We start from the raw sequence: 17,544 nt of genomic DNA on the forward strand, positions 1-17,544 counted from the left end.
TGCATCAGCTCTTCATCTATCAGTTCTTGGTCATGGGATGCCAAAACCTCTTCAACATCATCTTTGTCAACTTCCACAAGCCAAACTCACTTCGTCCTTACTTCGTTCATTACGATCAAAATGCTTAATTATGTCTAGTTTTACGCCAAGTGTAACACCCTTACGAGCTCTTATAGGCTTTTCCGATACCTTAGAACTCATCTTGCTAACTGCTGCTTACAGGCACGTGTTTAAGCGATGCCGGCTAGAATGCAGTTCCGAATCCGGGGGAAGAGCAGCTGCTCGGGGCGCGCGCTGCCTTTTTTTTGTAACAGTGAAAACACCTTCTGTTAGCGAAAACAGGTAACTAATGTAGGTCTTTCCTAACAGTGAGGTTTTGTAAAGCGAATGTTCGAAAAGCGGGGTACACCTGCATGTGTTGTTAAGAATGGGCTTTAGAAGAAAGTAATATCTGATTTGTTAATATTAGTTTATATCACTCAACATTATTCATCATTTATACCAGTCTTAAATTTTGCATGTTGAGAAACACTCTACAATGCTTTAAAAAAAAAATGCACCTTGTTTAGAAATTCCAAATCTTATTCCAGGAATCTATGCTGTCTGCATTACATTCAAATAATTCCCAAATTAAATTTCTTCCTCACTACACTATATTTGCATCACTTATTTTATGTGTATGTAAAAGCTGCAAGTATTGAGGTTGTTTTAACTACAATAAAACTCTGACAATCTGCTACCCTAGTCGCAATCATTCAGCATTTGACTTACCAGAAGGTGGCACGGTACTGCAGTGGTTAGCACAATGCTTTATAGTACAGGCAACTCAGACAGAATTCCCACTACTGCCTGTAAGGAGTTTATATGTTCTCCCTGTGGGTTTCCTTCCACAGTCCAAAGACATATCAGTTGGTAGGTTAACATGTCATTGTAAATTGTCTCATGTTAGGCAGGATTAAATCGAGGTATTGCCGGACAGCATGGCTCAAAGGGCCTATTCCACACTGTATCTCAATAAATAAAAGCCTGACTCCTGAGCTCCCTTAAAGTCAACAAGTTCAGTGGAAAATTTATTATACTACTGTGCAACACATTAAAAGTATAGTGTGGAGGGCAAGCAAAGCATCAGGAATGGTGCAAGATGCATTTTCAGTGACCCCGTAAACAAATTAACAAACCTAATACAGATCCAGTCTACTGTATCCAAAATCCAATAGTCTAGAAAATCAACTGGAACTTCACATCCTAAATCAGAACGTACTGGATTATCTGCGTTTTACTATATAGAGTTTTTTCATTTGTACTACTTTGCAGTGCCAGCAACAGAGAATAGCTTGTGAAAAACTGAAATAAAATTTTCTTTACTGGTATTGTCCACAACACTGTAGGAATGCAGCTCACAAAGATACTCTTGAAAGGTATAAGAAGAAGCAACTTACCACAATAATAGCTATTCTTCCTCCTACATCTCCAACAACTGTGATTGGGGGCTTTTCCTTTGGAATTGACACTGAAGGGGATAAAGTCAATAATTATGAGCACTCTAGTATATGAGCTAGCTCCACAAACATGGTCTTTTCATACCAAAGGAACTCTCATTGCCAATGACTGGAAAGATTTGCAGTTAAAATGAAGACGCCTTCTTAGGTACAATTATAAATAAGAACACAAAAACTATTCATTGCCCTTGTTACATGCAATGAGCTCCACTGTACAGTAGGAAAGATATGGCCTCGTCACAAATTAGAACAGGGACTCCTACAAAATTTTAAAAATCCAATTTGGAACAACACAATCATGAAAACAGAACATTATTTACATTAGTTATTGGCTTAATTTAGATAAATATCTCCCCTGAATATGCCTTAACCAAAGAATCCAGTAAACCTACTGGGAATCTCCAGGCTGGGATGTATGGCTGCTGCATTTTTCACTGTTGGCGGTGAATGCCGGCCATCTACCAAATCCGATTCTGCATCTTGCACTTCACCATGTATCACTGCGATCCCCAGACGCAACCGCTCAGCAAAAGACTGAGCTCTGAAACAATGCAAAAGAGTATTAACAGGACAGAATCACAATATATCTTTTGTAATGTTACACTGCCTTAAGCACAATACAGTGGATTCCGCTTAACTGGGACACATTGGAACAATTACACTTTGGCTCATTTAAACAATTGTTCCAATTAACTAAAATTTCATGGAAATAGCAAAAAAAGGTATAAAAGAGACAAATTATTGTTTAACTGATTAACAAATCATTAAACATAGAACAAATTACAACACTCCTGAACACAAAATACTCTGCAGATGCTGGGGTCAAAGCAACACTCACAACACGCTGGAGGAACTCAGCAGGTCGGGCAGTATCCTTGGAAACGATCAGTCAACGTTTCTGGCCGGCACCCTTCGTCAGGATTGAAGAGGGAAGGGGCTGAGGGCCTATAAAGAAGGTGGGGGGATGGTGGGCAGGAGAAGGCTGGTAGGTTCCAGGTGAAAAACCAGTAAGGGGAAAGATGAAGGGGTGGGGGAGGGGAAGCAGGGAGGTGATAGGCAGGAAAGGTGAAGAAGGAATAGGGGAATGCACAATGGCTAGTAGGAGGAGGTGGAACCATGAGGGAGGAAGTAGGCAGCTGGGGGAGGGGGCAGAGTGAAACTGGGATGGGGGAAGGGAGGGGAAGTGAATTACCAGAAGATGGAGAATTCAGTGTTCATACCAAGGGGCTGGAGACGACCTAAACGGTATATGAGATGTTGCTGTTCTGTTTAGGTAGTCTCCAGCCCCTTGGTATGAACACTGAATTCTCCAACTTCTGGTAATTCCCTCCCCCTCCCTTCCCCTATCTCTATTTCACTCTGCCCCTCCCCCAGCTACCTACTACCTCACTCATGGTTCCGCCTCCTCCTTCTACCCATTGCGCTTTCCTCTATTCCTTCTTCACCTTGCCTGCCTATCACCTCCCTGCTTCCCCTCCCCCACCCCTTTATCTTTCCCCTTACTGGTTTTTCACCTGGAACCTACCAGCCTTCTCCTTCCCACCCTCCCCCCACCTTCTTTATAGGGCCTCTGCCCCTTCCCTCTTCATTCCTGACGAATGGTTCCGGCCTGAAACGTTGACTGATCATTTCCACAGATGCTGCCCGACCTGCTGAGTTCCTCCAGCGTGTTGTGAGTGTTGCTACAACACTACTGATACTACTAATTATATGAAACTATCTCTTGATTCCTAACAGTTAACGAAGGAATTTATCCAGAGTACGCTGCAATGTTCTTTTAATTGACTGTAAATTAACAAAATCAGTGCAGGCACCTAGTGCAGATAACCGACTGCCTTCATATAATGCGTTCAATGACTGCATCCTCCAAAACTTCATTTTCATTGTACCATGCAAAATGACTGCTGATACCTTCAAATGCTTCAAAATTCGTAACTTGAAGCAGTCCATTCATTTTCACTCCTGGCCATTTCTGGCATCTTCAAGAATGAATGCTTAAAACCGGAGTGAGCAAAACGTTCTAAATATGTCTTACTGCTTATTTCTCGCTAACTACCAGTGACAAAAATTATTGGTTTTTGAACACAAACACATGCAACCATCGCTATTTAAAAACTGCTCACTTTAAGAATGGTGTAGTGTCTAATGGTCACAAAAGTGTGCGTAACTGAGGCTGGTTAGAAACTGTTCGGCAACAATCTCCTGTCCCAAATAAATGAAGAGAATCCCTGCTATTTTTTCAATTTAATTTTTGTCCTTTTAGAGTTGTCCCAAATAAGTTGCCCCCATGAACCGAAATCCACTGCATATGGAAGATGGAAAGATAATCCAAGCAGACCTTTTGGCAGATGCTGGCGACTTTGCAACAATCACTGCATTCCTGTAGTCAGGGATCTGCATAAAAAAAGTGGAGAGAATAATCAGATACATATTCCTCAACAATCCCCAATGCATAGTATTTGATGCACTTTTACCAAACTATGATTGCTTACAATTAGCACTCTTAAAAATACCCTTAAAGTTGTTTTCACCTTCTTGCATGTGCAATTAGCAAAACTGAAACCCTATCTGTTAATGTCTAAAATAAGCACATTAATTCTTTATACTTCTATTGTACTATGTCAATTTGAAATGGAGCAGCATTCTGTTATTAAGCGATACCAATAATGAAGCTTTAGCACTCAAATCATTGCTCTGCATGACAGATTTCTAAATTCACACTATAATCCAATAATGTTAATTGGTTTCATACCAAAAATTATTTCATAAATCACACAATACCAAAAAGCTGTTTTTGTAGTTGGATCACCTTACCAGGAAGCTCTCTCATTCCCACTAAGTCAAAATGCCAAAACTTTGTTAGAGTCTGGGTTAAACACATCTCAATATTAAATTTTACTGGATACAAGTACACACAAATATAACCCACCCCAACTCTTATTTTAAATTAGTGGTTAGAACAATAGTGAGTCTTAGAAATAAGTTCAAAAGTTGTAGTCTCCAAGCAATAAGTTATAATCGAGCAATGCTACAAACTAAACAAAAAACTAAAATCAGCACCATTCCTGAAATAACTTCACTGCCATCACTCTAGAGTGATTTGATACATTACAGATTAACTCATATTCCATACCCTTAAGTTCTTATCAGTAAGCAGCGTTGAAGAACAATAATGCATAATGTTAAAACAAATTAGGAAGCCTCCATATTTTGTGATGAATCAAAAATTGAGGCAAATAAAGGAAATCCAGTACTGATATAGATTATAGATATTTTTGTCGGCAGCTAATAGTGGTTGTTTCTTGTCCCTGTAAACAGTGCATTATGAGTCAGTAACTCCATTAACCTCACCTCTTCCTGAATGTATTGTAACAGGAATGGGGACGCTCGCAGATTATCAACTGGAATATTGAAAAATCCCTGGATTTCTTTCTGATGCAAATCCATTGTAATCAGGTGAGTCAAGCCTGAGGAGAGTGTGGAAATGAATACAAATCTGCAACAGCAGCTTAAGTATTTATGCACTTAGTGACCTAGCAGCAGCAATCAAACCACACAAGGAAATGAAAGATACTAAACCAGGACATTCACACATTTTTTTCCCATATGCCTTTGCTTTCTGAATGCATTTCATTCTTTAAGGCATAATGAATCCTTCCTGAAGAATAGAAAATGCCTGTGCATTATTGCACTCAGAACAAGTTTAGATTATTAAGGTTATTAATGAATTTAAATAATTCAAAGATCACTGGTAACATCAAACAGACTTCATTCAGCACCAAAAAGACATGGGGTATCCAAGCAAATGTTCGTAGAATAATTGAGCTTTGGTCACAAAGTCTGCAAAACCCCAATCTACTGGCATTCCACAACTTATGTTAAAAGCTACCTAGAAAGTATCACCACCATAATGCAAAACCTATGAAGATTTTTAAGGTGGAAACTCTCAAAAATTTGATTTGATAACATTCATACAAATTAGGCATCTGCTTGTTCAGGCTCCAGATTTTAATCATATTACTTTGGAAAAGGTGGTATCATGTTTCATATTACTGGATTGCACATTTCCAAGGACTGAATTCCAGATCTGAAAACAAGAGCTCAATACTACCCAAAGCACTTGCACTCGATTCACTGAGGTCTGGAATTTAAAAAAAAATTCTTGTGATAGTGATCGTGAAAACAAACAAACCTTCTTAAAAACCCACGTAGTTCACTGACACCCTCAGGGGAGGAATCTTACTGGCCGACCTATTTATGATTTCAGCCGCACATCAGTGGAGTAAAATGGTCCTGTGAACCACTCAGTTCCAGTGCAATCAATATTGGTCCTACCAACATGCAGGGGAAAATACATTTTTCCTAACTGAACTATAATCGAACACAAATATCAACTGTAGGCCAAGAAATCTCTGTACTAGAAGAGATGGTACCTGATGTTTAATTATGAGGCTTTATTTCTGCAAAGGTGTCAGCCTTTCTTCAATTTACAATATTCCATAGCTAATCTGATGAAAGTTCTCATGCACAGCAATCTTCATCCAGTTCATGTCTGTTAATATTGCTCTTTTAATTGAGCTGGAACATCAATCACATTGCTGCTCTTCCCTTTTACACCACATTCTGACATTTGCAAGTCCAAAAGCCCTCAAAGAACTGAACACATCATAAGACTATTTGTAAGTTTTGCACTTAAAGCAATTTACATTGAAGATGTTCCTTGAGCATTTCACACTTTGAAATCCAAGCTGCACTTTGACTAGCCTAGAAAGGCTAGGAACAAGATGCAGAAAAATAAAACGCTGGATATTTCTTCAATCTGTAGTAATTTGCTCAAAGAGTAATATCTAACAGGCTATGTGGGAGGGTGAGGCCCTCAAGAATGTCCTACAAGATATTTTATATAGTAAAAACATGTGTCAGAAACTTCAAGGTTAAAAGAAAGGCTTGAAAGTTGCTCACATGACTACATTGTCAATGCAGCTTACAATCAAGAGTGGAGAAGCTCACATGGTAAATCAGTAAACTGGTTTAGTACTGTCACATGTACTGAGGTACAGAGAAAAACTTGTTTTGCAGGCCAACTAACTATACATCAGCACATTGAAGCAGAATAAAGCGTTACCTATTTAATTGCCAGTATTAGACTAATATATTGTTCATTGTAGTTTTAAGTAAAGCATTATGGCCCCATAAATAAATTCTAGTGCCTATACCAGGAAAAGTTCACACAAGTTTGGAACCTTTAATCAACACACGATCTGCAAGGAATATTAGATCAGTTTAGGGCAAAGACAAAAACACACTCAAGTATAATGAGTACACTTCGTATAATGTCCAAGGTTCTACCAGTGACTAAAATGCAACCAATCATGAATTGTTTGAGTTTGTCTAAATTACGAGATGACAGAGCAATAAAGTGGGCACAACTATTCATTTGCAAACTGAGAGACACAACCCAAGGCATTTCCAATTTTCCATGTGTTGCAAGCAAACCCAGTAGAGGGGTAAAGAACATCTCAGAGGATTCAGTATTTCTAAAGGGCACCGAATCAAAAATTGTGACACACATTAGCTTGACAGAGAGGGCAAGAATGAGGCTCTACAGTCAAACTTTCAGAAGCTGGAAAGAAAAGCAAAAGTAGTAAAAGATACTACTGGAAGAGTTCAAGCGGCCTCTGTGGAGGCAAAGGGGAAGTTGATGACTGGGGTGGACACACAGTATCACAAAATGAGATTGAGAAGATATGATGGCCACTATAAGTGAGAGAGTGAGAGTCCCACACAATAGGCTGGTTAATAACATTTCAGTCCGTGGAATTAAAAGGTGAATGGCAGTACGGGTAGCATACCAAGTTAACAGAATCATTATAAAAGGAGTCTTCCCAGAAAGTAGGTTGGTAGACTGTGATTTTCCCTGGTACTCAGACCATTTTATTTTACTATAAACATATATTATTGACCAACATGACTGCACAGAATAAATATTTCAAATATCTTGATGACACAGTGCTTGTGATTGTGGTACGGACTGCAAGATGACAAAGATGAGCTCATAGGTTAAGAGTGAAAGGTAAAATATTTGAGGAGGAACTCCTTCACTCAAAGGGCGGTTAAGAGTGTGGAACAAGTTCCCAACTGAAGAGGCACGTACAGTTTCGAATTCAACATTTAAGGGAAATTTTGATAAATACATGAATGGAAAGGACATGGAGGGCTATGGTTTAGCTGCAGATCAACGGGACTACGCAAAGTAACAGTTCTGAGTGGACTAGATGGGCTGAAGGACCTGTTTGTGTTGTAGTGCTTTATGTATGAAGGGGTAGACAAGCACGTAAAATTTCATTCAGCAGCCAAGTAGTCTTTTAGAAAGAACATAGATTGAGAATACAGGTGAACTGGCACAGTTCTAGAAGATAGTCTGTGATGAAGTAACTTGGTTTGTTCTGGTACCTGACCTAACATGGAGTAATCCTATACACAGATACTTGCAAACAGAAGGATGCTGCAACCAGCAAGATCTGTGTATAGAGAGTGTGTTAACTTTTCAGGTCAATACCCTATGATCAGAAATGGGAAAAGTTAAGAAATAAAACAAGTTTTGAGACACAGAGGACAGGAGGAGATAAACCAGAGCAAAGCAAAGCTCTGTGACAGAACAAATAACAAATCTCATGGTGGAATAGCTAGTGTGATATTCAGAAAAATTAAAAGCTTAATCAGTCTTTTATCTTGGCTCTCTTCAATTCTTCCTATGTAATTTAAAACATTTCATTTCTAAATTTACTAAACAAAGGTCATTGAGATCAAATATCAGGAAGTTATGCTATAACTTTATAAGACACTAGCTAGGCCGCATTTGGAGTACTGCATACAGTTCTGTTCACCCCATTATAGGAAGGATGTTGAGGCTTTGTAGAGGGGGCAGAAGAGGTTTACCAGGATGCTGCTTGGATTATGCGCTTTAACGAGAGGTTGGACAAACTTGTTTTTTTTTCCCTCTGCAGTGGTGGAGGATGATGGGAGATCTTATAGAAGTTTATAAGATTATGAGAGGCATAGAGTAGATAGACAATATCTTTTCCACAGATGTGAAATATCTAATACCAGAGGACGTGCATTTAAGGTGAGGGGAAATTTTCAAAAGGAGATCCGTTGTGTTTTTTTTTAAAAACACACAGAGTGGTGGGTGCCTGGAATGCACTGCCTAGAGTGGTGATAGAGACAGATACATTACAGACTTTTAAGAGAAGTTTAGATAGGTACATGATTGTGAGGAAAATGGAAGGACATGGACATTATGTAGGCAGAGGGGATTATTTTAGTTGGCCATCTGATTACTAAATTAATTGGTTTGGCACAACATTGTGGGCAAAGGGCCTGTTCCTGTGCTGTACTGTTCTGTTCTGTGTTATCTAAATTAACTGTTCGTCTCTCCACAGATGTTGCCAGACATGTTATTCAGCATTTTTGGTTACTATTTTAGATTTCTATTGAACACAGTATTTTGCTTTTGGAAGGCAACTTATCTCTATACAAATCATAGATTATATCTTTATTGGTTTATATCCAATGCTGTTTAGCAAACTTCAAATGGATATGAAGGTGCTAGTGTGTGTAGAAAAGATTTAATAGAATGGTTTGAGGGAAGGAGGATCTGTTACAAGATTACAAAAGAAAGATTATTGTCACATGGACCAATATACAGCTTTGATCCATTGTAGTCAAGGAGGTTGATCAAAAGATTTGAGAACTGTACACAAAATTAAGATGACCATTTTGAATGGTATAAATAGAAGGAATTTGCCCCCATCGATGAACAAATAGCCCAGACCATGAATTCACTGTTTGGAACAAGTATTGGGAATTTAATTAATGTTGCTAGAAGAGAATTAAGATGATGAGAAACAATAATCTGAAGGATGAGCAATGGGATTTAGATCATAACTCATTTTATAAATAAAGTTTTAAAAAGGTCAACCACATTCAGCATATACAAAACTAATTAACCACATTACTGCCCACTGCAAGCCAACTATATAGAGATTTTGTTATGTTCAACACTTGTTCATAAAGAGATTAAACATAAGTAATTATGAGGGACAACTTTAGTGTTTCTGATCTTCCACTGTAAACCCCATATTTCCAGAACCTATGTTGCAAGTGCAACAGTAATTAAACTACCGAGTGTAAATACAAAGTAGCTATTATAAGATATTTAAAGAAACCAACTAAGGAAAAGAAATAAATCTGCAGATGCTGGAGTCAGAAATAGAAATGCTGGACGAACTCATCCAGTCAAGTGGTATCTGTGGAAAGAGAAAGCAGTCAACATTTCAGGTCAACAACCCTTCTGAAATAGGACAGGGGAGAATGGAGGGTTTACAGCTTTCAAAGGAGAACTTGGGTGAGGGCAGATGCCAGGGCAGGGTTTAAGGCAATAACTTATTTGGTGATAGGCTAGGACATATCAGGTGATTAAACCAGTGAAAATATTATTTTGGATCTTGTCTAGTACAATGAGAGTTAATGGACAAACTAATTTGAACTTATTGAAAAACCACTTTTCCCTTAAAAGAATTTTTTTTTCCAGCATGAACTCAGTGGGCCTGCTTCTGTGATATACTTCTCTATGACTCTAATTATAGATTAGCCAAGCAAGTAGTAAAATGGATAACATATAGGTTCTTGGTAAGAGTGTACCTGAGCTACACTCTTTACCTTCTTCTTGGGTTAGGACTACAGTGTTTTGCTCTCTTAATCCAAGAAGTGATTTGCTTGCCACAAAGGGAGAGTAGTTAAGATTCAGACTGGTTCCAGGTAAGGCAGGTTTACCAAATGAAGAAAAATTGTGTGTTTCGAAATATCTACACTGGAAAAAGGATCTAATGCTTTCCCGTACATGACAAATAAACATTTCCGAGTTTCCAGCCGGATACACGTATCAATTATAATCGCAAACACGAGGAAATCTGCAGATGCTGGAATTTCAAGCAACACACATAAAAATTGCTGGTGAACGCAGCAGACCAGGCAGCATCTGTAGGAAGAGGTACAGTAGACGTTTTGAGCCGAGACCCTTCGTCAGGACACTTCAGATCCTGACGAAGGGTCTCGGCCCGAAACGTCAACTGTACCTCTCAATTATAATCAATGTTTTGATGACAAACTGCTATCTTCATCAGGGATTATGCTTGGGCGTGTCTAGTACCGCTAGATGCAATTAGGATTTCTACCAAAGCTAGCATGGGGAATAAAGTTTCAGAACAAGGATGATTCAAAAAGATGACTTGAAGGAAATCAAGGAATATGGGGAGGATGCCAGAATAAAAGCATTGACATAGCTGACCTTAATGAATGCACAGCAGGCATGAAGGACCAGCTGACTACTCCTGTTCCTATTTATAACATTCATATGTTCAAACTGCAGAATAAAATTCACACTGCAGAATAAAATGGCTTGACTTTAGCCATTCAGCCCACTGATTCTACTTGCTTCTTGTAACTGGTCATCCAGACTCAACACCTAGCCTTTAATACTTCTGTTCAAGCAACAATTGAAGAGTTTACCACTCCAAAAGCTCATGGCACCAACTTCTAATATACGCCACTAAGCAAACTCCTCTAGTCTTTTAAATTGCAATGAGGGCCCAGTTTTAAAAGCAGTCTCCATTAAAAAAAACAACAGAAATTTTTAGAGTTAGAAAAAGGCAGCATTTATTTGTGACTCCCTTTCCTCCCAAAGCACACTGTTTTTAACTGGGTGGGCCTGACAACAGAATTCCCCAAGTAGGGAGCTACAGACAACTTCATCCCATGGGATAAACACTGCTACAGAAAGGAAAGAGTTCATCACAACAGATGATTCACAAGGGAAAACGATTAAAGGTTGGAACAAAGATTATTTCAATGTAGATGCGTCTTACACAGGAACTCCAATGCATATCCAACATCAGCTGCTTCAGGTCAGTGCTAGTTCCCACAATCAGAAATGTGGGCAGTCATGCACCTTCTTATGATGAGAACACAATCTTGGCTTACACAAAGAGAACTATCTTGTGAGAGGTGCCATTAGGTAGATCTGAATTCATACCCAGTCTACAGAAGAGGCCCCATGAAAATATTTGAATTGGTATTCTGCTCAACTTTCATTTCTCAATCACTGCTATGGATTTCCTCTTATTTGCCTACCTAACAGTCATTATCCTTCAATAGCAATTTGTTGGTTATTAATCAGTATGGGATAACTTGTGAAAAGTGGTGGGGATAGCCAAGTTAATTCCTAAATAAATATCTTCTCCACAAAACACCAGAGACAGATTTGATAAAAAGAGGGACAGGATGAATGGTTCAAGCACAACTCACCAGCTTTACACATCATTGATGCCAGAAGTTTGGACACAATAGAACCTCGTTTCCTCATCTTACATTGCTTGCTGTATGGAAAGTAAGGGATTACACCAATGATGTTCTTGGCACAAGAGGTCTTAGAGGCATAGATCATAATAAGGAGCTCCATAATGGTGGTGTTAACATCCCTGTGTACAAGAAAAAAAAACATTCTTAAACACAAGGTCAAGATCAAGCACTGACATTTTCAATTCCCTAGCTTTCAGCTTTCAAATCACACACTCCTTTAAAAATAAAACCAAACTCAACTAAAGTGACTACCAACACATAACAACCTTCTTTTGACAAACATGAGGAAATGCAAGAGCCTGTTTAGCAGTAATGAATTAAAAACAAGTTTAATATTATTCGTTAACAATAAATATCAAAAATACAAGTGGCTTAAAATTAGGACACAAACTCTTATTCAGTGAAGCAACAAAATTCCCTACTATAACAACTAGGAATTTTATGGCAAGATTACATTCTCTACAAGGCCCATGTAAAACAGAAGCAAAAAAAAACACTATCATCTGAGAAGTTAGCTTCATTTACAAAGGGACTATTTTTAAATCACTACTGGAAATGCAGTTTTATGCAGCACCTGGAAATTTGTTTAATGCAACTGGTTTAAACCAGATCATTCCAAAACAAACACTAATATTTGCAAATTTGTCAAAAAAGCTAATAAACCATTACTTCTTAAAAATGGTATTGGATTTCAGCACATACTGTAACTGTAGACAGATGTCAGAACAGATGCAATAGCCTGGCCAGTACCTTGTGGCAAAAAAAATCACAGACAAAATGATCACTAAATCATAACTGCTTTATCTGTGAACATTTTCCCCCTGGTGGTTTTATTCTAAATAGAATATTTAGATGCTGCTTAAGAGTTTCAACTTTTAAATGCATGTGCAATATCTGCAAAAGAAATGAACAATACTTTTATGGTCTACAATCAAACAGGACAAGCTTACTCCTTCAGAGGTGTACAATTCAGATGTAAATCAGCTTCATCATGAAATCAAGAAAGGCTGAAGTTCCTCTTGATATCCTAACTTAAAATCTAAGCATGGAGATTTCACTTTACCACAAACTTACTTTGAAACAGTCTGAATAATAAATACATCTTTTCCTCTGACAGATTCTTGAATTTGTACTCTTGTTTCTATCAAAAAACAGAAAAAACACCATTAAAATGTACCTCAGTTCAAACTACATTGCTAATCTGTAATTTCTTATCAATCTAAACAAGTTACACATGAAAAGCAAAAGTAACTGTTGATACAGAACAATGAAAAAGTTACCTAGAAAACATTTTCCATATGATTAGAAAGTAAAGATTTTTATTCTGAGAGGATTTCCAAACGGATTATCTATATACTACTAAAACTCTCATGCTCTGTCTGTCTGTCTGTTTGTGACCTCCAATAAGCGCCCACGGTGCATTACAGCGGCACTTTTTTTTTGGCTAAATCGAATTAAAACGCGCTAACTTACAGAATGCAGGCAAAGTTCCGGGTTATATATTCGTATAAAATTGCTCATTCCCCAAAAATCAACAGGCTGGCTTTCACCCAAGACCTGACCCGCCATCATGGAAATCGGGACGCCATAGCCCGATGCATGCACACCGCCAGCCTCAGCAGCCACACCTACCGGGGCAAAAGGGCAGGGCAGCTCTATTTCGGGGGTCAAATTCTGCTAGTCACCATCAGCATGTGCAGGATTAGGACAGATCTAAATGCCACCCATCAATAAGGGATAATTAAATCTTATTGTAATGACATACTTTGAGACACCCATAAAACAGCGATGACTATATCACGTCCATTTAGGACAGCACCACCCGCATCATCAAGAATAATCAGCATCCTTTGGTGTTACTGCTTTGTATCTTCTATCTAGCATAAGGGTAAAAAAAAATGGTCAGCCTAATTATGCCACGTGAAAAAGGAAGGGGGACATTATGGTTAAGAGATGACGCCAAATGTCGTCGAGAAGCGGCAAGAACATGGAGAGAACAAGAACCGGATGAGGTCAAGGCCGCATGAAATTTAATGTTCATTCTGGTCACATCAGACTGCACCACCCTTCTCTCAAAGGGTGTTCCAAAGGGTCACCCCGTTGTCTGGTTTGAATTAAAACAGAATGAAGAACAAAGATTACCACAAAACAATAGCCAGCTGTTCCAAAGAGCTTACTACAAACCAGCAACAGACCAGTTTCAGCTGGAGAAGACACTGGTCTAACACTAGCATTTCCCATCTTTGCTCAGATAATATTGCAACAAGTCTCTCAAAAAAGGCTTGAAGCCACACTAATTCAACCTAGTTCACCAGTTATTCCAGTGACCCAGACACACTGCAAGTATTGAAACACAGCCTTTGTCATTTGCTCTGCCTTCCTTGTTTTGGCCACAAAGATGGGCAGGAGCAGCTATGCAGAGAATTTCAAGCATGGGTTACAGGTGAACAGTAACCTCAACGTTGAAAGGGAGAAGTCTGCAGAGAAAGAGGCAGGAAGACAAGAAGAGACAAATGCAACGAGGGATGCAAATTAAACACCTAGATTTGACTTCTTTGAGTGAAAGCTCAAGGGTGGAAAGAATTCTATGGTTTGATTCACTGTCTACCCTCCTACCTCTTGTTTGGGCAGCACTGGGTTAGGGGCAGTTATCCCAGCACCAGAAAAGTTGCATTTTCATTTCATATGCACAGACCTGCATCCAATCTGGTATTGACTAAGGCACTGCAGTATAGTTCAACTACATGTGAAATGGGAGGGAGAGGTGATTGGTTGATCGACAAGAAATGGTTGAATAACGCTCTTCTCCTCTTGCAATTCTTTATCAGAAAAATTTCTATTCTTAGTCTACAAACTCCACCACAAATGTAATAAAAACCTATTTGATAATAGACCACTCAAGCAACTTCAATGGGGCGTTAAAAATTGAAGGTTGTCTGAGGCCAATTTGGAGAATCATACATTTGAGGATTGCAATAATATGGTTACGAAAACAGGAAAGCCTAAGCCCAGAAAGGTATGAATAAAAATTTAAATTAAGGTTCAAGGACAGGCCGTTGACATTGGAAATTTAAAAATAACATTTATGTTGGATTATACCTGGATATGTAAATAGAGCACTAAAAAAAATATTCTAACCTTCAAAGATTAAGCACAGAAAAAGTGAAGAAAAGCAGAAAATCATGTTTTGATTTAAATATTCCATTGCTAGAAACAACCTCAATGTATGAATGCTCAATTATTTCATCAAATAAGGTGACAAGCACTTAATAGTGTCATAAAAATCATCAAAAATGAAAATAGGCTTCTATAGCCTTAAATGTCTCAGTCTCAGAATAGAATACACAAAGATTCATAACGCCTCATCTGAATTCAAAATGACTCACTTCTTATCTCAAAACACAAAAGTTTATAGCTTATAAATTCTCCAACCAAGGCAAATGGCAGCACATAGTAGAAATACGTAATGCCATGTCTCTAGTTTTACTTTGCTCACCCACTAAACACTACAGTAAACTTGCCATGATAGATCTTACAGCAAGTTTTCACTCATACTAATGCTCATTACACACAATATTTGTGTTGTCAATGGTTGGCAAAACAGTAAATTTCTTGAACTGCTCATTCAGTATTCATTGTGCATTCTAATTTAGAACAGGATGAAGGTCAAAAGGGAACAAATTAAACATATTTTCCCCAGAAAAATACCCTGGAGCAGAAATAAGTGACTGTATATGTTAGTTGCATAACAATGGCAGTCTCACAGAAACATTTATTCTGAAGATGTTTAAAAGCAGTTATACTGATTACCAATGCAGTCTGAAAGAAAAACTACTGGTTCAGTTCTTATAGAACATTATTATGCCTGTGAAGAACTGCACAGCTATGCAATTCTTAACAGGCGTAATAATCAAGTGAAATTTGACGACAGAATATGACCAACTCAATCAATAGGCATCTAACCTTTTATAACTTAATATTGAACAGGGGCTCCCTGGTTTATGAATGAAATGACTTACTAAAATCTGACTTTATACAAATTCTCCCACACATTAAAACATTTCTCTAGCTGGTAATAATGCTTCTTGAAATTCATTGATAACTGGATAATTAATCATTTTAGTTATAGATGGTACTAGAGCAAGAGAAATTAAATTATAACTGGTATATATAAAGGGGTATAGGAAGCTCTGGATAGAGGTAGTACCTTTGATGTCTGGCATGCTGCTCCCTACTAGACAGGGTGGACGGGCATCACTGGTCTTCATCTGTCTCCTAAATCTCTCACATTGGCTCCAAGTGCCATACCCTGGTAAACTGCTTCAGCTGGTGGGCTAAACCACGTGAGGGGGTGGTGTTAACATGGCACCACTGGGCGAAAGACTTCCATGATGAAGTCAGCAGCCGGGGCGGAAAAGTTCTCAGATGAACTATAATGGCCACGTGTTCACGACCAAGGGGTGCCACCTAGTTGGAGAAAATTGGCTGTGGTGAAACCTGGAGAGGGATGGGCTCCGCCAGGTTTCAGAAGACATGCCGCATGATGAGCACACCAAAAAGCTGGTGCAAAGCTTGTCATGATGGCGCCCCGATGACTCCATCAGGAGTCAAGGGCGCAAGAAGTAGTATATATAAAACAGATTTTATAGATAGCGAGAGAAAAGATGTTTATTTAGAGAAATCATCTTATAGACTGTCCTCAGGAATGAAATTCTATAGAATCCAGGGACTGTACAGCGGCATGCAAAAGTTTGGGCACCCCGGTCAAAATTTCTGTTACTGTGAATAGTTAAGCGAGTAAAAGATGAACTGATTTCCACAAGGCATAAAGTTAAAGATGACACATTTCTTTAATATTTCAAGATTACTTTTTTTATTTCCATCTTTTGTGTTTCAAAATAACAAAAAAGGAAAAGGGCCCGAAGCAAAAGTTTGGACACCCTGCATGGTCAGTACTTAGTAACATCCCCTTTGGCAAGTATCACAGCTTGTAAACGCTCTTTGTAGCCAGCTAAGAGTCTTTCAATTCTTGTTTGGGGGATTTTCGCCTATTCTTCCTTGCAAAAGGCTTCTAGTTCTGTGAGATCCTTGGGGCGTTTTGCATGCACTGCTCTTTTGAGATCTATCCACAGATTCTCGATGATGTTTAGGTCAGGGGACTGTGAGGGCCATGGCAAAACCTTCAGCTTGCGCCTCTTGAGGTAATCCATTGTGGATTTTGAGGTGTGTTTAGGATCATTATCCTGTTGTAAAAGCCATCCTCTTTTCATCTTTGGCTTTTTTTTACAGACAGTGTGATGTTTGCTTCCAGGATTTGCTGGTATTTAATTGAATTCATTCTTCCCTCTACTAGTAAATGTTCCCCATGCCAGTGGTTGCAACACAAGCCCAAAGCATGATCGATCCACCCCTATGCTTAACAGTTGGAGAGGGGTTCTTTTCATGAAATTCTGCACCCTTTTTTCTCCAAACATACTTTTGCTCATTGTGGCCAAAAAGTTCTACTCAAAAGGTTCAAAGGAACATCTAAACAAGCCTGATGCATTTTGGAAACAAGTCCTGTGGACTGATGAAGTTAAAATAGAACTTTTTGGCTGTAAAAGATGGAAATAAAAAAAGTTTTCTT

The 17,544-nt window shown here is 38.6% G+C and overlaps 1 protein-coding gene across 3 annotated transcripts in view; it reads right to left on the reverse strand.

The window, feature by feature from the left end:
• Positions 1-17,544, reverse strand: part of prpsap2 (phosphoribosyl pyrophosphate synthetase-associated protein 2) — a 41,430-nt gene that overhangs the window by 11,431 nt on the left and 12,455 nt on the right. For all 3 annotated transcript variants that reach the window (XM_072269048.1, XM_072269049.1, XM_072269047.1), the window contains exons 4-9: positions 12,993-13,059; positions 11,865-12,037; positions 4,851-4,966; positions 3,838-3,893; positions 1,892-2,040; positions 1,440-1,510 (exon numbers count right to left, since the gene is read on the reverse strand). In XM_072269048.1, coding sequence (XP_072125149.1) covers positions 1,440-1,510; positions 1,892-2,040; positions 3,838-3,893; positions 4,851-4,966; positions 11,865-12,037; positions 12,993-13,059 — 632 coding nt within the window. The remainder of the gene's footprint in view (positions 1-1,439; positions 1,511-1,891; positions 2,041-3,837; positions 3,894-4,850; positions 4,967-11,864; positions 12,038-12,992; positions 13,060-17,544) is intronic.

The sequence above is a fragment of the Mobula birostris genome, chromosome 9 (genome assembly GCF_030028105.1).
Source record: "Mobula birostris isolate sMobBir1 chromosome 9, sMobBir1.hap1, whole genome shotgun sequence".
Lineage (NCBI taxonomy): Eukaryota > Metazoa > Chordata > Chondrichthyes > Myliobatiformes > Myliobatidae > Mobula > Mobula birostris.